This window comes from Lepidochelys kempii, chromosome 7, assembly GCF_965140265.1.
Source record: "Lepidochelys kempii isolate rLepKem1 chromosome 7, rLepKem1.hap2, whole genome shotgun sequence".
In the NCBI taxonomy this organism is placed as follows: domain Eukaryota; kingdom Metazoa; phylum Chordata; order Testudines; family Cheloniidae; genus Lepidochelys; species Lepidochelys kempii.
Window position 1 is genome coordinate 122,822,966 of NC_133262.1, and position 21,581 is coordinate 122,844,546.

At 41.7% G+C, this 21,581-nt stretch overlaps 1 protein-coding gene across 3 annotated transcripts in view; it reads left to right on the forward strand.

Moving 5' to 3' along the window:
• Positions 1 to 19,524, forward strand: part of SLF2 (SMC5-SMC6 complex localization factor 2) — a 61,510-nt gene extending 41,986 nt beyond the window's left edge. The window contains exons 15-20 of one of the 3 annotated variants that reach the window (XM_073354516.1): positions 212 to 299; positions 891 to 1,019; positions 1,805 to 1,882; positions 10,970 to 11,056; positions 12,610 to 12,678; positions 13,620 to 19,524. In XM_073354516.1, the coding sequence (XP_073210617.1) occupies positions 212 to 299; positions 891 to 1,019; positions 1,805 to 1,882; positions 10,970 to 11,056; positions 12,610 to 12,678; positions 13,620 to 13,655 (487 nt within the window). In that variant the 3' untranslated portion in view covers positions 13,656 to 19,524. The remainder of the gene's footprint in view (positions 1 to 211; positions 300 to 890; positions 1,020 to 1,804; positions 1,883 to 10,969; positions 11,057 to 12,609; positions 12,679 to 13,619) is intronic. The other 2 variants (XM_073354517.1, XM_073354518.1) reach the window with 2 other exon arrangements.
• The last annotated feature ends 2,057 nt before the right edge of the window (positions 19,525 to 21,581 follow it).

Here is a 21,581-nt window from a genome sequence, read left to right on the forward strand (position 1 = left end):
ATAAAAGGTTTAGAAAACGTGACCTGTGAGGAAAGATTTTTAAAAAACTGGGCCTTCTACCTTTATTTAGTGAAGCTGGAAGATCTGCACTAGATATGCAAAAAAGCACATGCTAAAATACTTTAGGGAAATCATATTTTGCCTCATATGCAATGTTAAAAAGCACTTATTTGAGATGTTCCTTTTTTAAAAAAACAAACTTCTCTTTCAGACAAATAAGACGACACCTTAGCCTAACGATAATTTCAAAGCTTCTTAACAAAAAGTATACAAGTTTACCTGTTACCAGTGACCTGCAGGTACTGTATACATACCTTCTGTTAAAATTTTGTGTGTGGGTTTTGTTTCATTTTGCTATTTAGTGATTAAATGTGTTTAATTTACATCTTGGTCTTGACTCTCTGAGGCTCATATTTGCTGTGGTTTAGGAGTTCTTCAAGATGACCGATTAGATTTCTAAAATTCTGTAAATCACAAGTGCTGTATGCTGTTAAATATAGCTCTTCAATTCCCTGACTTATTCCACAGCTACCATTGCTTTATTCTGTAATAGGTGATTTATTTTTTTTAATGTTAACTCCTTAAGATCCATTTTCCTGACAATAATGGTACCATGCCTTTTGCAAGTTTCTCCTGCTTATTGCTTGTCATGCAAAAATCAGCATTTGGTTACTAACATAGTGTTGGCTTAATGTTGGCAACACACAAGAATTAACTTGTTAGTTTGTGAATAGAGTAAAATTACCTACTGTTTTAGATGTTGAGTTTTCATTTTGGTGGACAAAATAGTCTCCAACTGGTGGTGATCTGTTGTTTGTACTGTATTGAGCTTTGCAGTGTCAGGAAGCTATACTAATTCCTAGAACATTTGTTTATTGGCTTTTATATAGATGTCTCTTCTATATCAGTATCTGGTGCAGATGAAGCCTTCTGACTTATTACAGAAAAAGATAGAAGCAAGAAAGGAGCAACAGGATGACCTCAGTGGAGAGTCCGTCTGTACAGAACTAGAGCAGCAGGTATATGTGATTTGCATTCCTCCTACACATTTATTTTGTCATTTGGAACATGTTGACTTTCACAGTTTTAGAGTTAAGTGCTTGAGGGGTTCTGTGTATGGAATGCCTTGCAGCATCTTGCTCTTAGTATTTTATATCCATTCATATGAGCTGAGATACTATTATTATTTATTGTTATGGTAGTGCTTAGAGGCCACAGCTGAGATTGAGTTCGAATTGTGCATGAAAAATGCCTAGCACATAATAAGGCACTTTGTGCCCCCAAAAAGCTTACCGTCTGTCTAGAAGCTGTCTACTCTGCAGTAATATTATTCTTTGCCTATATTGGAAGACTGGAGATTGTGCAGGATGGCTTAGTCTGAAAGCCATTCCTTCAGGATCTTGGTATACATGTTTGATGTTGGGAGGTAAGCTGAGAGAAAAACATAGCTACCCATTTCATGCATCCAGTTTGTTTAATTATAACAATTGGAAATACAGAAAACCTTTCAGGTCATGTAGGGACCCATGTAAAATTGTTCCAAAATTGTATTTTCCAGTGCTCTTGTCCATTTTGTTTCAAATTATTTATTTAGGCAAATTTTCAGATATACATGTTTAATGACCTTGCCATCTGGCTTTCCTGAGGGCTTAAAACTAGATGATATAGCACTAAAATAAAATGATCCTAAAATCAATTATCCATGGTGTAGTTTCAGAGGAGGGTGGCAGCACTCTGAATTTAACGAAGATTCAAGTTCACACATGTAATATTAAAAGCATTCATTATGTTGGCTTCTTTCTAGGCCTACTATCTGACCTACAATCTTCTTCACTTGGTCAGTGAAGTTAGTTGTTTTGACGTTGTGAATTCTAATCAGAGGGTAAGTAACTGGCTCAAGTGATTGGCTGCTTATGATGGTGCTTTTTTTTGTAAAGGGACACAGTTTAAATTTTGTTAAATATTAGAGGAAAACATTTCTTACTTTTGTGTAAGAGATCAGTGGAGCTAGCTGGAGGACAATTCTGTTTTGTAACAAATTTTGAGGCTTCAAAATTTATTTTCCTTCCAAAGTAGAACAGAAACAAAACCTTCTTCGAGTAGCGTCTCTGTGGATGCTCCACTTCAGGTGTCTTGACACCCTGTGCGTGTAATTGGAGATTTGTGGTAGCAGTGCTTGGTTGGGCTGTGCACGCGCTGTAGCCATCTTGCACCGTTCTGAGCAGTTACCTAGTGGTGCTCAGCCAACCGTCCTTCAGTTTTTTCTCTGCCGCCTTTGGGTTGAGTCAGAGCCATCAGCAGTTCCCTCTCTTACCTCAGATAGTTCATAGTTAATAGTGTTAGCTTAGTTGTAGTTAGCTACCCTACTGCCTTGCCCTACTATAATGTCTTATATTTCTTTATTTATATATAATAGAAAATATATTGCCTCAATATAAATCCTCGTACGCCCACATCTTGAATACTGCGTGCAGATGTGGTCGCCCCATTTAAAAAAAAAAAAATTGGAATTGGAAAAGGTTCAGAAAAGGGTAACAAAAATGATTGGGGGTATGGCACGGTTTGCCCTATGAGGAGAGATTAATAAGACTGGGACTTGTCAGCTTGGAAAAAAGACAACTAAGGGGGGATATGATAGAGATCTATAAAATTGTGATTGGTGTGGAGAAAGTAAAGAAGGAAGTGTTATTTACTCCTCCTCATAACACAAGAACTAGGGGTCACCAAATGAAGTTAATAGGCGGCAGGTTTAAAACAAAAGGAAGTATTTCTTCACACAACACACAGTCAACCTGTGGAACTCCTTGCCAGAGGATGTTGTGAAGGCCAAGACTATAACAGGTTTCAAAAAAGAACTAGATAAGTTCATGGAGGATAGTTTCATCAATAGCTATTTGCCAGGTTGTGCAGGGATGGTGTCCCTAGCCTCTGTTTGCCAGAAGCTGGGAATGGGAGACAGGGGATGGATCACTTGATGATTACCTGTTCTATTCATTCCCTCTGGGGCACCTGGCATTGGCCATTGTTGGAAGACAGGATACTGGGCTAGATGGACCTTTGGTCTGACCCAGTATGGCGTTCTTATGTTCTTCATATGAAAAAAAAAAAAAAATTCTTTTTCCTTTTACTGTCCCCCTGTCTTTTCAAGAGGCACACAGCGATAGCCTCAAACAGGGCCATCCCAGTTTTTTCCTTGAAGAAACAGACGCTCTCAGGCATGCCCGCGTCAGCTGGCTTTAAATGCTGCCTGACTTGCAGACTTTCTATACTGGTCTCTGACATAACACATCACTCAAAAGTGCCCAGGCAAAAAAAGCCAGGGATCTCCAACTGAAGCTCCTCATGATGGAGAAATCCCTCAGGCTAGCCTCAAATCCAGAGTCCAGGACACCCCCTGGCCAACGGTTGCTGGGAACAGCAGCTGATGGGTTCTGCTCCAACAATGGCTCACAAGGAGCCTGTTCCAAGCATGGCTACCAAAAAGCAGGCATAGACATCCCCACACCGAGAATTGCCTAAAAGAAAACGATCTCCAACGGAAAAATCTGCCCTGGTACCGACGGCACTCAGAGTGCCGGACCGCGGAGCACTGGGAACGTCCGGCACCGAGAATTCCCAAAGAGCTGAAAACCTATGTGGGCAAGCTTTAATGGAGGTTCTCACAGCAAAGTGAAACTTTCCAACTCGGCACCCACAGAGCCGAAGACTACCTCGGTAGTGAGTGGTACAATGGCTTCACCTGCTGTACCTAATACCTCACAGCTCTAAATCCTTGGCACCACCAGCTTCAGCTCATACTCCTGGGCCATCCGCCATGCCGTCTCCCGTGAGGCTCAGTGCCGGTCTGCAGCAGTTCATGAGGCATTCAGACCTGATAGTGGGCTCTGTGCCTGAATCTCCTTTGATCAGAACCAAGGGTACCCCATCGAGATCAGTACCAAGCCAGCTGACTACTCCCTGCAGATCAGCCCCTCCTATCTCTGGTGATGAGGAAGAGGAGGATGAAGCAGTAATATACACTCTTCACCATTCCTCACCCAAGCCCAGACCATCTCACCACCAAACACCTACCATATGAGGATGGTATGGTCAGCCATGGGCACCGCCCCCACCATACCATTCCCACCTAACTGGTCCTACTAGGATATATGGGCAATGTATATGGCCCAACACCACAGACTCATTAGCCCGCCCAGGTCCAGAACAGCATGATACTCTTCACCAACTGTCCCAGCTCCCTCGGAAACACAAGAGGAAGAGACTGAGTGACCTGAGAACATAGCTGAATATGACACTTGGCTGCCTACTTACCTCTCTTCGTCATCACTGAACAAAAACCATAATGCCGCCATCACCCACCACGGGGGATGATTTCAAATCCTTTCAGGACCTCTTGAAAAGGGTAGCCGAATCTCTAGACACTTCACTAGAACAGCTACCAGAAGCCCAACCGAAGCTCACAGACGTACTCCAGGCATCCCCGTCGGCAAAGATAGCTCTGCCAATTGATGATGCAATCATTGAGCCTGAAAAAATAATCTGGCAGACACCTGCTACAGCACCACCCTCGTGTAAAAGAACTGACAAAAAATATTACGTGCCAGCAAAAGGGGCTGAGTTCCTATTTACATACCCTATGCCAAACTCCTTAGTAGTGGAGGCAGTCAACCAAAGGGGGAAACAACACAACTCCTGAATGACACCATATGACAAGGATTGGAAAAGGCTAGACCTTTTCAATCAAAAAGCTTATTCCTCAGCTACACTTCAGTTCTGCATAGCTAACTATGTGGCTCTGCTGACCAAGTATACACACAATATGTTCTCCAAAATGTCAACTTTTATTGAAAATTTACCCAGTGACAAAAAAAGAACAGTACAAAGCAAATATTTCTGAAGAGTCTCTCATCACCAGGATGGCCCTACAGGCCTCCCTTGACTCTGCAGACACGGCAGCACAATCCATCATGAAATCTGTGGTCATGCGCCATACATCTTGGCTCCACCTCTCCAGGTTTCCAGGGGAGGTCCAAGCAACAGTCGAGGACTTAACCTTCGAGGGTCAGAAACTATTTGCAGACAAAACCAATGTCTCACAGAATATCAGGGTTGGAAGGGACCTCAGGAGGTCATCTAGTCCAACCCCCTGCTCAAAGCAGGACCAAGCCCCAAATAAATCATCCCAGCCAGGGTTTTGTCAAGACTGACCTTAAATACTTCAAAGGAAGGAGATTCCACCACCTCCCTAGGTAACGCGTTCCAGTGTTTCACCACCCTCCTAGTGAAAGTTTTTCCTAATATCCAACCTAAACCTCCCCACTGCAACTTGAAACCATTACTCCTTGTTCTGTCATCTGCTACCACTGAGAACAGTCTAGATCTATCCTCTTTGGAACCCCCTTTCAGGTAGTTGAAAGCAATTATCAAATCCCCCCTCATTCTTCTCTTCCGCAGACTAAACAATCCCAGTTCCCTCAGCCTCTCCTCATAGGTCATGTGCTCCAGTCCCCTAATCAGTTTTCTTACCCTCCGCTGGACTCTTTCCAATTTTTCCACATCCTTCTTGTAGTGTGGGGCCCAAAACTGGACACAGTACTCCAGATGAGGCCTCACCAATGTCGAATAGAGGGGAACGATCACGTCCCTCGATCTGCTGGCAATGCCCCTACTTATACATCACAAAATGCCATGGCCTTCTTGGCAACAAGGGCACACTGTTGACTCATATCCAGCTTCTCGTCCACTGTAACCCCTAGGTCCTTTTTGGCAGAACTGCTGCCTAGCCATTTGGTCCCTAGTCTGTAGCGGTGCTTGGGATTCTTCCATCCTAAGTGCAGGACTCTGCACTTGTCCTTGTTGAACCTCATCAGATTTCTTTTGGCCCAATCCTCCAATTTGTCTAGGTCCCTCTGTATCCTATCCCTACCCTCCAGCATATCTACCTCTCCTCCCAGTTTAGTGTCATCTGCAAACTTGCCAAGGGTGCAATCCATGCCATCCTCCAGATCATTAATGAAGATATTGAACAAAACCGGCCCCAGGACTCATTACATACCCTAAAAGACTCAAGGGCGACCTTAAAAAGCCTGGGCATCTACATACCTGCAAACAAAAAGAAGCAGAGCAGGTTTTAAACAAAGACAGAATAGATGTCTGCAGAATCAAGACCAGCCTTCAAAGTCTCAACAATCCACTTCCAGAAAACAATTTTGAAGGCATAGTTGAGGACATGAGTCTTTCACACGCTCTTATTCCAGAATCTGAAATGGTCCCCCATCTTTTTGGAGACCATCTGTCACCATGCTACCCAGTCTGGCACTCCATCATGACAGACAAATGGGTGTCAGAGATTATCTGAAAGGTTTACTCCATCCCCTTTATTTCTATCCCACCTACCCACCCCCTTCCCCGTCCCACTTTAGGGACCCTTCTCAGGAGCACCTACTACAACAGGAAATAAACCACCTTGTACAAGTAGGTGCTGTGAAACCCATACCATTACAACACAGGGACAGAGGTATCTGCTCACACTATTTTCTAACTCAGAAAAAGACCAGCGGGTGGAGACCCATCCTGGATCTACACAAACTCAACAAATTTGTAAGAACACAACATTTCAGAATGGTGACCAACTACAATAATTCCAGCACCAGAGAAGGGAGATTGGCACTTGGCCCTTGACCTCCAAGATGCATATTTTCATATCACTATATACCCGTCACACAGAACATTCCTGAGATTCATCCTAGGGAAGCAAGACTTCTAGTACAGGGTACTACCCTTCGGCCGGTCCACCGCTCTGAGAGTCTTCTCAAAAGTTCTTGCTGTCATTGCAGCTCACTTCCGCAGACAAGGAGTAATGATATTTCCATACTTATAAAGAAGGTGTCCAAGGGCACCAATGCAGCAAGAAGCAATAAATGCCACGCAGCGCACAATAACCCTGTTCACGGACCTAGGGTTGCAAATAAATGTACAAAAGTCCACATCTGTCCCTGTCCAAAAGTTGGAATTCATAGGAGCCTACCTCGATTGTCTCACAGCAACGTTACCCCCAACTACGCTTCCTCACTCTAGTCAGCCTAATTGAACGGTGATGGACAGCCCACAAACATCCACCAGAACATACTTACAACTCTTAGGCATATGTCAGCAACGATGTTTGTTGTAAAACGTGTCAGACTCCTAGGGTTGCCACCCTCCGGGATTGTCCTGGAATCTCTAGGAGTTAAAGGTTAATCTTTAATTAAAGATTGTCGTGATAAAACCTCAAGGAATCCATCCAACCAAAATTGGCAACCCTACAGACTCCATGTGAGATGTTTGCAGGTGTAGTATATACTGCCAGCATATATACCACACAGATATTCTCTCAACAGACACCTCACAATGTCATGCAGAGTGAGACCCTGTAACACGGTGGACACAACCAAAGAATGTCTGTTCAAGAGTCCCGTTCCAGCAAAGAACTCCAACCATTACAATCATGACAGATGCTTCCCTAATAGCTTGGGGGGGGGCACACCAACTCAACAATATGGTTCATGGCCACTGGTCTCCAGCGGAGTCCAACCTGCACATAAACTTACTGGAGTTAAGGGCAGTCCAAAATGCATGCAACCACTTTCTCCCTCTAATCAAGAACAATGCCATCAAGATCCTCATGGACAATATAGCATGCATGTTTTATATAAACCACCAAGGGGAAGCATGATCATACTCCCTATGTACTCAGTCAATATGACTTTGGAATTGGTGCATCACCAACAACATAGAGATATCTGCAACCTATCTTCTGGGATGTCCAAATACAATAGTGGGTGTACTAAGCAGGGATTTCTCACAAATTCACGAATGGGAGATGAATCCCGGAATTCTCAAGTCCATATTCAAACTATGGGGGTTCCCCACCATAGATCTATCCAGATGTGCTACCAAAACAATAATGTACAACTTCCAGCAGGAGTTCACACACACTCTGCCAGAGCACTGGCAGCCTATGTGGCCTATCACTGACATTTGTAGAGCAGCTACCTGAATATCAGTCCATACTTTCACTAAAAACTATGCTTTAGAACAACAATCAGCATCAGATGCTCACTTTGGATTTAAGATGTTATCCAGCATCAACAGACGAGCAGTGCCCCTCAGTGGAGGGGAGGGGCTTCAAAGTTGAACAGTCACCTAAAGTGGCGCACCCACAGGGACACTCCTTGAAGGAGAGGGTTACTCACCTTGTGCAGTGACTGAGATTCTTCCAGATGGTTGTCCCTGTGGGTGCTCCACTACCCTCTCTCCTCCCTTCTACTTTGGCGTTTCGTGCGGATTCTCGGGGGTAGAAAAGGAAGAGGGGGATGGCTGACTACACACCGCTATGCAACCACTCGGAACAGCATGAGACAGCTACGGCACGTGCGTGGCCCACCTGGGCACAGCTACCACAAATCTCCAATTACAAGCGCAGGGCATCAAGACACCGAAAGTGGAGCACACACAGGGACAACCATCTTGAAAAACCTCAGTTACTGCACAAGGTGAGTAACCCTCTCTTTCGAACACTTTCATGAAACAGAATTGTGTTTGTCTGTCTTTTCGGATGAAAAAGGTTAGATTTTTGTTTCAGGTCTCTGTAAGTGACCTGACAGTCCACCTGGACCTCAAAACCTTCACACCGAACTCTTTTTGAAATGGATACATCTCAGCAAAAGTTTCAGCTCTAAAACAGCATATTTTGACAAATAAACATTTAGTCAAAAATGTTTTGACCCACTCTAGATATTGCAAAGTATTTAAGAGAGCGTAGTGAAGTACTGGAGTGCAGCAACGGCAGGCTAATATAGCAGCCATTATAGGCTCAATAGCAATAGCTCTCTTTTGGCCTAGGATGTTACAATCCATTTATTGAGCGGATATTGACCAGGAGACATCTGTTATCCCATACAGTAATTTGGTCTTTCTTTATCTGTTCCCATTGAATTGCTTACTGTAAGGTAGCTGAACAGTTCTTACCGCTGATGCTGTTGCCACTCCATGGATCTTCCCACATGGTGGTTAAAGAAATCTGACTATCATGTGACTCCCTTAAGACGGAGAATGTCATTCTTATGTCTGCTCCAGTCTGTTGCTAATATTTGTGTGACTGAGAATCTTCGACTCCTTTGAAAGTGGAGAAAGATTCATAGTAGCTTTATTGTGAAGATGTTAGTGACTTGTATTGTATAAACCTTTTGTTTACACATTTTTCCTGGAAATTCATTTTTTTAAAATAGGTACCTTAATACATTGCCCCCTCCCTAATGTTGTGTTTTCAGTTAGAAATCCCACTCATTTCTTCTCCACCAAATTTACTTTTTTAATGAAAAGTGGTGGCATGATAGAATACCTTTCTACAGTCTAGTCAATGGGATAGGCAATGTATAAAGCCTTTAGCACTTGCAGCTGTTTTCAGTATTGTCTCTCCTGATTAGACTGAACCAACTACATAGGATTATACGGTATCTTTGTGATGCTAGTGGATGTCCCTGAGCAGTGGTTCTTTACTGTGGATCAGCAGTGGTCCACAGAATGAAACCTTTTGACGGCTATTCACTGGGAGATGGAGGACAGAAGTCTCTTATGAAGTGGTTCATAGAATTGGAAAAAAGGTTAGGGAACTACTGCTGTGGAGAATAGGATGTTGTTCGCCTGCTTCACTTCTGATGACCTTAAGTAGGTTTCTAGAAGTGAAGGGCCTGTGCATAACCCACTAGTATATTTATTTTCCATTTAAATGATCTATCTTGAGATTCAGATCTTCCTTGATTTTTCCATTTTTATTAATCAAAAATAAAAGGTCCATGCTTCAAAGTGCAAGCTTCCCTCCTCCAAGCACACAATTCCAGTCTCCACAGAGGAAAGTCAACTCTGGTTTTTGGAGACTTGTTTAGGAAGGAAACAGAATTCTGCAGTGAAGCTTCCGTTAGATATGGGAACAGGCTTTCATTGTCCAAAACTACTGTAAAATGGATCCTAGTTCATATTTAAGCAAAAGGATGTTGCCAGAAGAGTAATAATCTTCCAGGAGAGCTGCCACAAACATGAAAAGACCATTAATTCTTCCAGGAAATGCCTAATGATTACCTGACTTGTCTGCTGAAAAATTATATTTTGACTATTGTAGTTTCAATGCTTTCCATGAAAATTTGATCTGAGTGGCTTTTCTGATCTGGCACCTGTAGTCTTCTAGGGCATTGAAGACTCAAAAAACTAGCCAGTCAGAATTAAACAGGACCCCTCAGCCAGGTCCATTTTGTGGGGCAGTGAGCCAGACAACCACGTCTGCACTTCACTCCATGTCCCCAGCCAGCCCCAAACCGAAACTCTCTCCAGCCCCTCCTCCTCTGGGCTTTGTCCCTTTCCTGGGCCAGGAGGTCACCTGGTTCCTTTGTTCTCCAACCCCTTTAGCTCTCACTGTGCAGGGGGGAAGGACCCAGGCCATCAGTTGCCAGGAAACAGGGTGTTGGCCATTAACTGTGTCCAGACCCCTGCACACACCTGCCCTCCAGGGCTCTGCAATGATCATACACCCTTATCCCACCCCCTAGATACTTAAGAACTGCATAGGGGAAACTGAGGCACCCCCACACTATTCAGAAGAAACCTTAAGAACAGTCCCGCTTTGTCACATCTGCTCCGTGAATATAACTTTGGAACTACTATTTAAAAAAATGTTTAGTCATGAGTTAAGTGGTGTTAAAGGTACCTAACAGCAGTGGCCTTATGGTTCTAAAGTCAGCCAGATGTGTGTATTGGAGAAAATGCTTCAAATTAAAAAAAAAAAAAAAAAAAAACTGAAAAAAATTAAAATTAAAAAGCCCTGCAAAAACTGTGTGCTTTTTCCTGTATTTGCAATTTTTCTGTTTAGGGTTTAGACAAAGTTTAATTTTGAAGTGATGAACTTAAACATACTTTTGAATTTGTGTTTATTTAGAAGTGCTTACTGAGGCTCTGTGGTGCCTTAGAAAAACATGTGAAGTGTGATATTAGGGAAGATGCAAGGCTATTTTATAGAACTAAGGTAAGCATATGTGTGTCTTCGAAGTGTGTTCCATTTCCGTGCCCCAATTTAGGAGGTTCTAGAAGTACTGAGATTCCCTTACATTTCCTTGCTGGCTTTTTATACATGTAGGCCCTAATCCTGCAAAGACTTGCTCATGTTGCTTAACTCTGTGCACTGCGAATAGTCTCATTTGCTGTCAGAAGGACTCTTCAGTGCATAGAGTTAAGCACGTGTGTAAATCACTGACAGATCGGGGCCACATGGCCAGAAAAAAAAGATAGCTGCAAAGGATCTCTGGATACTGCTGGTTTTTCCTGCCTAGAGACGTCACTGATTGTTGATGGGGGAAGTGCTCTTTGGGACAAGGGATCTGTCCAAGCAGCACTTACAGAGAAAAAGATAAGAGGACTTGGAAAGTAATCTGATTCTTTTGCACAGTGATCCATAGCTTTTATTTGAATTAACAAGTAATTTACATACATACATAATTAATTAAGCCACCAAAAAACCCAAAGTGATGCAGAATTAAGCCTAGCTCACCTATTTTATAATATGTTGTGGTGCTTTACTTATGAGGGTCTCAAGTTTGTTACTTGAGTTACTTTCATGTGCTTTAGTAGCAAGCCATGGCATGGCAGTCCTTACCTTTCAAAAGCCTTTTGTTCAGTTAAGTCAAACCTTTATATTTTAATGCTGTTTTACACCAGCTTAGAGAATTCACTAAATTCCTACCCTTCAAAAAGCCTCTTTATTGACATTTGATTCTATAGAGCTGTCATTTGGTGCAATTAATACTGCAGACCTACTTTAACTATATTTCAAGTTTAAACTGTATCCCCACCACCATACATATCTTTTTGTGTATTTTTTCCGCTTACCCTTGAGGTGGGAAGGGGTTATTATTTTCCTGTTTAATTGCTTCTCCCCACCACTTCTGCTTGTATGTATTGTTGTGAAGTAGCTCTTGGGGGTGGGGGTACCATTGTGTTGGGTGCTGTACAAGCAGAGTAAGAAATAAGGTAAGCTCTTCAGAGCAGAAATTTGAGTGCATACTCAAGATTGGTAGCCATGAAGTATGGCCTTATGTATCAGGAACACCTTTTAGAAGCTGTCTGTGCTGCTGTTTGTTGCCCAGAGTAATTACTGTAACAAGATAATCAATCCAATGGCAAACTGCAAGACTTGCATTTTACACCCTGCTAACCCAAAAAGAGTGAGACACCGGTATTATCAGGCAAATGCTTTCACGCTGATCTCAGGCAAATGCTTTCACGCTGATCTCAGGCAAATGCTTTCACGCTGATCTCAGGCAAATGCTTTCACGCTGATCTCTAGCACTGACATTATTTACGTGTTAAATTGAGATAATCAAGTTTAATCTTGCTTGTAAAATTGTCTATCGCTCTAGTATCCGCATATGGAGTATAAGCATTTGATTAAGAGCTCAAATGCTATCACCCCAAAGCCCTGCTGTATCACAGCTTTAAAAGGGATCTTCATATGCTGTCCGATAAGTCTCACATTTGTTTTTATTCTATTAAATAGGTAAATGAATTAATTTTTGTTTATAGGTAAAAGACTTAGTTGCTAGGATATATGGCAAGTGGCAGGAAATGATACAAAATTCTCGGCCTACTCAGGTACTGTTAAACCAATTTTTCTTATTGCTAAATGCATTTTACTAATTTGTGTTGCTTGAAAGTATAATGTAGCAGTTTTAAAAAGCAATTTCTAATTAGTAAATGAAGTCAGTAGTAAAGTACACTATCTACTAGCTGTGCTGCTATAATCTTGGGTGAAATCCTGCCTATGATTTCGGTAGGATTTCAGCCTTTTTTCTAACAAATGGCTTGAGTGACCAAGTAAACTCTGATTGCACTTTGTAAGTGATGTGCCTTCAAGATATGTAGATGATCTCGTGTGGAATGTACAAATATCCAAGTTGGATATCCAAGATTTGGGGCTGTTTCTATCAATCTCTAGGTTTTGTATCTCAGTAGGATGCCATGGTATCAGAGTACCTATTTTCTATTTTAATACTAACTGGGGATATAATCAATTATCTTAAAGCGAAATTTGTTTTGCTTGAACCAGTAATCTGAAAGAGGCTTCTTGGACTGAGTTTTAAGCACGTATAAACACTTAAATCTATTTGAAATAATTATTGAATAATTAAACATTGGCATTGTTAGCATATTGATAGCTCTTGCAGTCTTGCTGAAAATTTGACATAATTGTAACATTGGTAAAATGAATGGAATCCCTGTGAGAGAAAATGCCATGAAAGGAAAGGAACTAGAGGGTGATACACTTCTGAAAAAGCTTTCTATAAATCAGGTTGTGGAAATTTCTGATGATGCAATTCTCTAATTGTTTTTTAAATTAGATATGCATTTGGCTGTTGCCTAGGAAACTTGCTTTTCATTGGTAGGCTTATTGTTTAAAGTAAGAAGATTATATGGATTTACAGGTTTACTTGCAGTACCGTAGCTCAAGCTACTTATCTACTTACCTTATTACTCTCTCAAAAATAAAATTTGTATGTTTCTCAATTTTTTTTCCTGTTCTTTTTTCTTTTAAGGGGAAGCTGCATGATTTCTGGGAGCCAGATTTGTGAAACATAAGCCAGGTCAGAGAAAACAACAAAGAAAGAAATTGAACAAGAACTTCTTTTGCAACTAAGGAAGACTTTCCAAGAGGGTTGAAACTCTAGCCTGGTCGAACAGACTAAATCAACAACTTGAATCAAAACTTCAGCTTGGTGCAGGCAACTAGAAAAAACATAACCTGTGCAATTGATTTCTGACTTTATGATAGATACAGTAACATTCCTGAAAAATTGTGTATATGTATGTGCAAGATTTAAATAATACCTTTTCAGTATGCCTATCTGAATTGTCCACTAGTCTTCTATCCTATTGAAAGCTGAGAGAGTTTTCTCATTTCCCTTCCCTTGCTAATCACTACAATGTAAAACTATGGTAATATAATTTCTTTTGTTCTGTTGCCCAAATGCATCCATAAGTATTGCTATTGCACAGCTAGAAAATGAACAGCCATGAATTGAGTGTGCGAAGTAGGAAATGGTGGCCCCTCAATGAAAGGGATGGGGACTGCAGTGTAAATAGTGGTCCAGGCAGATTGATTGTTGAACTTTTCTTTGTTCCATGGCTGTGCTGTACCCATAAACAAAGGAGAATTTAAGAGGTCATTACAGTGATGTATTAGGTTCAATTTAAACTTAATTTTCCTCCTTCATGCTTTAGCAAGTCTGTGTAATTTATATATAGTGACAGTGTGCAGAAAACTAAGTTGTATGTAAGACGAATATTACAAGGAGAAATCTTCCTGCAACATTTGCTGTCATAGTATCCAAAACACAAATTTCACCTGTTTACGTATGTAGTCTGACTTCAGCACCTTTCTGTAAATGACCAAAATATCAACTTAAAAATAGCAATTTTAAAATATCACCTTAGATTTGGGAAATGAGAACTTATTTGACTTTGCCAACGTTGAAGTAGCTGAGAAAGTCATATTAGACTTGTCCAAAATCATTTGTGCTAAATTTTGCCCTTAGAGGTGTGCTCAGAACTCTTGTTGAAATCTTTGAGCTGTGTGTAATATTCTAAGGACAAAATACCTTTGTTTGTGAGCAAATGTTGGCACTCACTACTTATAGTGTGCTTAGCATACCACTTCATCTATGAAATATATGTGCTTAAATAGATAAGTTCAAGTATTTGGTAGAAACATCAACAAGAATCTTTTGCTAATTAAAACTTAGGCTATGTCTACATGGCCCTCCAGTTCAGACTGCCAGAGTTTGAACTGCAGTATGCACAAGCTGTAACTGCCCCATGTGGATGCTGCTGGTGCAAACTAAAAGGTGTACCTAGTTTGTGTGAATGTAGTCCTCTTTTTTTAAAAACAGGACTGCATTAATGCAAGCTAAGTACCTTTTAGTTCATGCTCTCAGGGTCTATATGGGGAAGTTACAGCATAGCATACTAGTGTGGGCTGCAGGGTTGTGTTGGCAAGCCCAGAGATTCTAGTGATATCAACATAGAATACACATGTAATGTTTTTTTTTTGGTTTTACAAGTATTAATTGTACTTATGGTTGATTTGTATAATAAAACTCATATTCCAAACTCTTTCCCAGGAGAAAATAGCCAAAAAAGACTCAATTTTAAAAAAAGCTCCCTCATGTAAATATGTAGAAGAAACTATTATAGAATTGTGGAGTGACCTGTAAGGAGGAGAAAAGTATCCTTACCTGACTTTATTTGCTTTTGACACTCGCTGCTAAATTGCTTTTCAGACTATTTCTTGTCCTCCATTTCAAGCGTTAGTGTGTGAGTTTATTAATAAAGTCGAAAGCCACAGCATCTTTGTGCCTTTCACAAGGTCTTCACATGTTAGAACAAGATTCATGGTGATGGCACTATTAAAAACAAAAAATCTTAACCTGTCACCAGGATTTGGAGAAATCTACCTCAAGGGTATTTTTTTTATTTGGGTAATGAAGGGTAGGGGACTTCTCTCTCTACAGTTTGTCCTATATAAATGCATCCTTTAGTGTCAGGATGCATTTGTGACTATATTATTGTACATAATTTTATTAGTGTTTATATTTTTCTCACGTGTAAAGTTTAAAAAAAGTGCCGAATATATTGGTTTTTACTTACTGTAATTAATGTGTATATATTTTCTTACTAAGTGAAGAGGAAGCTCCTGTCTTGTACATTTCTGAGGACTGGTAGGTGAGGGTTTGGACAGCCAGTCTCGTTTTTTATTGCCGTTCAAAGCCAATTGAAACTGCTGATTTTTTCAGATTAAATAGCCACTTTGATATTTGCTTTTTTATTTAATAGCTCCAATGGAAAATAAAGCTAGAATTGTTTTTTAATTAGATGTCTCTGCACATAAAACAGGCAGTCATGCAAATAAGAACTTTCACTTCGTGAAAAATCACTGCACATCCTATTTCTGTCTTACTGCAATGCCTTACAATACGTCTTGAAGTAACAGCACACGTACTCCTGTACTTTTTGCACTTTTGCCTTTTTTGTAAACCCTGGGATTTTTCCTTTCTCTTTTGATTTGTACACAATCACTTTCAACTCTCCTGTGTTTGAAGGAACAGCTCCCCAGCCAGTGAAAGTTGGACAGTGGTTCTGTGGGAACCTATCATTGATTTACAGAGATGGTTCCAAAGCTTTGCTTCAGTGTCATGCCAGGGATTCCTTGCATTCACCTGTCATCTGTTCTGAGCTCAGTACTGCCTCCAGAACTGCTGGCTGCTGCCAACTTTGACCGAATCCATGGCTGTTGTGCTTTGCTAGCCCACTGTGCTCCTGCTAGCTCCCTATGATGCTAATGCTCCTCTGGAGAAAGGCTAATTGCACCATTAATGTGTTCTGCTGTCTTCAAATAAGCACTTTGCACTGAGGTTTATCTTTCAAAATGATGCTAGCTGCACCGAGAGCCGCTTTATCTCATTCCATGGGTAATTAGGTACACGTTGCTACGCTGTCACAGACAGGAAATGAAAGGATGACTACGCAATGTACATTCATGCTTCTACGCAACACGTTTGTTTTACTGACAAGCATTGTTTGGTTTACAAAACTAGATCAATAAAATGTTTTTAAATTAAGAAAATCTGATAGCACAGTGGCAACAAATATTTGTACTCTACTGTCTTGTCCCTATTATTGTGCTTTGGTCTTAAGTATATGAGTTGGGCTTTTCTACAGTGCCTAAATGATTTGAGTTCAAGTCCCATTGAAAAGTCAGTGGGGACTTACACTCCACAGGTGCGTTTGAAAAACTTCATTCAAGGTGACAGTTGTGAGAACTTTTTGAAGCCTATGAAGGGAATTCAGCTGTTGAGCTTAGTGGATCTCAGGTAACTAGAACATCAGGGACATATGGCATATGTATAACTTGTTGGGTGCATATCAAGATCAGTACAATAGGTGGATCATGGAAGTAAACACGTTTTTAACAGAAAATGCTTTTTGATAAAATTATTAATGGGTTGTGCAATTTTAGCTATTCAAACTCTATGCACTTGGAGTATGGAAATAATGTATCTAGATATTATGATCTGTATAGGTTCTTATACCATGCTTATTACTGTAGTATCTGTACGCTTTCATTACTGCATTAAGCAGTGTGACCACAAATCTGCAACATGTGATTTGTTCTCCCCTTCCAAGGAGAGAAATATGTATGCAGTACAGTGCTCGTGTTAGTTTTTTTTTAAATGTACATACTGCTCTGTCAGAAGGCAGCTCTCAGTTGTCTTGCATTGTAAGTCAGAAGGTGCTGAGATTCCTGATTATCCTTAGTTCTATGGGAGTTTATTCCACAGTCTTAGACCAGTCCTACTGCACAGATGAGCTTTACCCTTCTGGTAGAAAATTTTGTTGTACCAGAGGAATAGAGCTCTTTACCACTGTTTTTATTGAGGAACGTTAACCGTCTTATAGGAGCGCTGGGCCCAGCCCACTGAGCACCTTGAAGAGAAGGACTGAGACCTTGAACTTGACTTAGTATTCTATGGGAAGTCAGTGTAGAGGATGGAGATTAAATTTGATGTGATGGCAGTAGCCCATGATGCCAAGGTGACCTGCTGCAGAGCTCTGTACTAGCTGGAGTTTCCTAAGAGCTGAGGGTTTCGTGCTCTAGTGCATTGCATTGCTGCGGTGTGGATAGGCGGTGAAAACAGTGTCTTAACCAAGGACCCTGCCACTGTCAGGTGGGATGAGAGCATCTCCTATACAATTTATATGGTTCCTCCCATCTGCCAACTATTTAAAAATAGAAATAAAAATAAGTCTTCCATTTTTCCCAGCCTGTAAGAGAGCTTGGTTAATTTATAAATTGGTGATTTTCTTTATTGTGAGAAGAATTTGCGTGGGGAGTAGGGTTTGCAGTATCTAAATGCAAAATCTTCCTCTGACTTAACGTAGCGGATTTTTTTTGTCGCTTCCGCGGTCTAGGCCTAGCTCCTGAGAATCTGCCTCCGGCACTCATGAGCCTGTTGTTTACCCCTTTATTTTTCAGTGAAATGTAGTAATTATGGGGGATTCTGGTTGCAGAGGGAGTAGCGACCTCTCAGGAAGCCAAGGCCGATCCCATGGAGGATTTCAAGTACTGCTTGAACTGAAATCCCTTTCTATGGTGGAGTGCAGAGAGCAGAGCATAGGGGTGATCTGTTCAGTGACATGTGTTGCCAAACAGATGGGTTCCTGTGTTTTGTGTCAGTGGGAGCTTTTTTAGGCTCTGTGGCTCCATACCTAGCCAAAAGTTTTTCAATCAAGCCCGGAGGTTTTTGCGGCCAGATGTGTGCCCGATGTAATGAGAGATAAATCTTTTGGTTGGTCACACATGGAAGTAGGCATGTTCTGCCCCCATGACTGTTGAAGCACCCAGTAGCATCCCAGGAGCTCTGAGGCAGTGAAATAATTTCAAGGCAGGTGCCCTTGAAAATGGGGGCTGTTAAAGTTCTTCAAAGTGCTTCCCTCTTCCTACCAGCATCGCTTTAGTCTTGCCTGGGTTCAGCTTTGGGCACCTCCTCTTCATCCTCATGGTGAGAAAGTTGAGAGGTGATGCAGAGCTGGGTGTCTGTGAGCTGCTTGGCACTTCATCTCCATTTGTCTCACCGATTCTTTCATGACAGGTGTTGAATAATAGGGAGCAATGGAGTCTTGGGGACTCTGTAGGTGACTGCTCTGGGGATGAAAAATTGCCCATAAAGACTCCTGGGTTCAGTGTGGGAGAATAGAATTGAGGCGTTTCAAGGTGGTTACATTCACCCCTGTCATGTCTAAGAGGTGGGTAACCTAATTGCATATCCATGCTGCAGAGAGATCCAGCAGGATGATTATGGCTGTACTTTCTTTGTCTATGAATGGGAGGAGGTCAATCACCAGAGCTACAAGTGTTTCATCTCAGGTCCTGGTCTGAAGCTTCACTGAGGGATCACAGGGGAGGGGTTTTTTTGTTTACTAGTTTCTCTATTTAGCTTGCTTAGAAATGAAAGACTGACTTTTGTGCTCTTGGATTGATGGCAGGTGTTCCAGCTACTCACCTCAATATATAAACACCATGTTTAGGATGGCAAAAAAAGAACTCGGTAGCAGGCGTTTGAGTAGTCAGGCTTTTGGGAGCAGGCAGAGGGAAAGAGTCAGCAAGCATTGATTTTTCCTGTGTTGTTCAAACTGCAGACTTTTGTAAAAGCAGTGTCATTTGTGTTACAGCTGTGAGCTTTTCCTAGAGGTCACTGTTCACAATGGGGTTTCTGCCGCTGTTCTGGTCTGTGCACTGAACGAACAATGTCATTCATATCTTTGTCTTATGCAAGCTGTGGGGAAGAAAATGTCAAGGATTTATTTTGTGACTTTTTACAGCATTTTGTTGCTTTGTACCTTTTGTCTGAATGTCTAGTTCTGTATATTAAACTTGTTTTGGTATTTTGGGCTTCGGTGTTAACGTTTTTTATAAACTTTACTTAGTATGATGTGGGTTTTATTCCAATTGACTTTTATACCTCACACTCTTCTTGGCTCTGGTTTTCCCTACAGTACGTTAGCCTCCCCTGCTTGCTGAGAACTGCTTGAATCTACTTCCTATCGTAACTCTTTGGCAGGATCAGTGAAGGCAGGTACTCTCTAGAGTCTTCATTTGTTGAGTCAAAACTACAAAGACTCATTAAAACGTAGTTTGTTGCAGCATAGATTGGCATTGGTGGGTCAATAGGTGGTGGTTTTCTTTTGAATCAGCACAGTGCTATGGTGCTGTTGTGCTCCTGAAGGGGCTGTGGTATGAATGAGACATAAAACAGATGGCTCATTAAAGAGCCCATGGCACTTGGCAAAAAGTAGAGGTGGATGTTAACCCTGGTGTCGTGCCTAAATTCCAATTTGGATAGTTGTTGTACTGTAGTGCCTAGGAGCAGCAGTCACGGACCAGACCCCATTGTTCTAGGCATTGTACAGACACGGAAAAAGGCAGTCCACATAGACTAAGGTTAGAAGGGACCATCATGATCATCTAGTCTGACTTGCACATCGCAGGCCACAGAACGTCACCCACCCACTCCTGTCATAGACCCCTAACCTCTGGTTGAGTTCGTGGAGTCCTACAATTACGTAAAGACTTCAAGTTACAGAGAATCCACCATTTACACTAGTTTAAACTTGCAAATGACCCATGCTGCAGAGAGGCAAAAAAAAATCCAGGATCTCTGCCCATCTGACCCAGGGGGAAATTCCTTCCTGACCCCAAATATGGTGATTAGTTAGACCCTCAGCATGTAGCTGGTGGGACTTTCTCAGCCACCTGGGCAAGAATTCTCTGTTGTAAATCAGAGCCCTTCCCATCTAGTGTCCCATCACTGACGGTTGGAGATATTTGCTGCTTTCCTTTTCAAAAGGGGTGGGCATACTTATTCTTATCTGCATCCCATCCCCTTTATTGTCTGATAACTTTGCTAGTTGTCCGGTCACATATTTTTGTGAGACTACTGAAGCAAAGTAGGCAATAAGCAGCTCTGTCTTCCTATCGTCTTCCATTACCAGCTTGCCGCCTTCATTGAGCAGTGGACCCACACTGTCCTTGATCTTTCCATTTTTGTCTGACACATTTGAAGACCCCCCTTCCTGTTGTCTGTAACGTTTCTTGCCAGCTGTAACTCATTTTTTGAACAGATGAACCCTGAACAGATGTTTTCAAAGACCTATCCACAATGATTCCAAGATCTTTGAGTGGTAACAGCCAATTTAGAATCCATCATGTTGTGTGTATAGTTTATTTTTTCCTCTGTGCATTACTTTACATTTTGGATTTTTGGATTCTTTACTGATATTGGATTTCATTTGCTATTTTCTTGCCCAGTCACCCAGTTTAGTGAGATCCCTTTGTAACTCTTTGCAGTCAGCTTTGGACTTAATACAAAATTACTCAAGATAGTTGTTTGCAAATTTTGCCACCTCAACTTTCACCCCCTTTTCCAGATCATATATGAATATTGTGACAGGGTCCGGCCAGCTGGCTACAGGAGAGTAATAGAAGGCAGATATATTAGCCCCAGGTTAAGTAGGTCCCTTTCCCCTGGGTATAGTAACAAGAGAAGGTTCCAGAACAGGAACCTTCTGGAGACAATTAAGACAGGCTGATTGGCTGCAGGTGTTCTAATCAAGAAGCTGCTTGAATCAATTAAGGCAGGCTAATCAGGGCATTGGGTTTAAAAAGCAGCTCACTTCAGTTTGTGGTGTGCGTGTGAGGAGCTGGGAGCAAGAGGCGCTAGAAGCTGAGAGTGAGAACACGGACTGTTGGAGGACTGAGGTGTACAAGCATTTTCAGACACCAGAAGGAAGGTCCTATGGTGAGGATAAAGAAGGTGTTAGGAGGAGGCCATGGGGAAGTAGTCCAGGGAGTTGTAGCTGTCGCACAGCTGTTCCAGGAGGCACTCTAGACAGCTGCATTCCACAGGGCCCTAGGCTGGAACCCGGAGTAGAGGGGCCCGGGT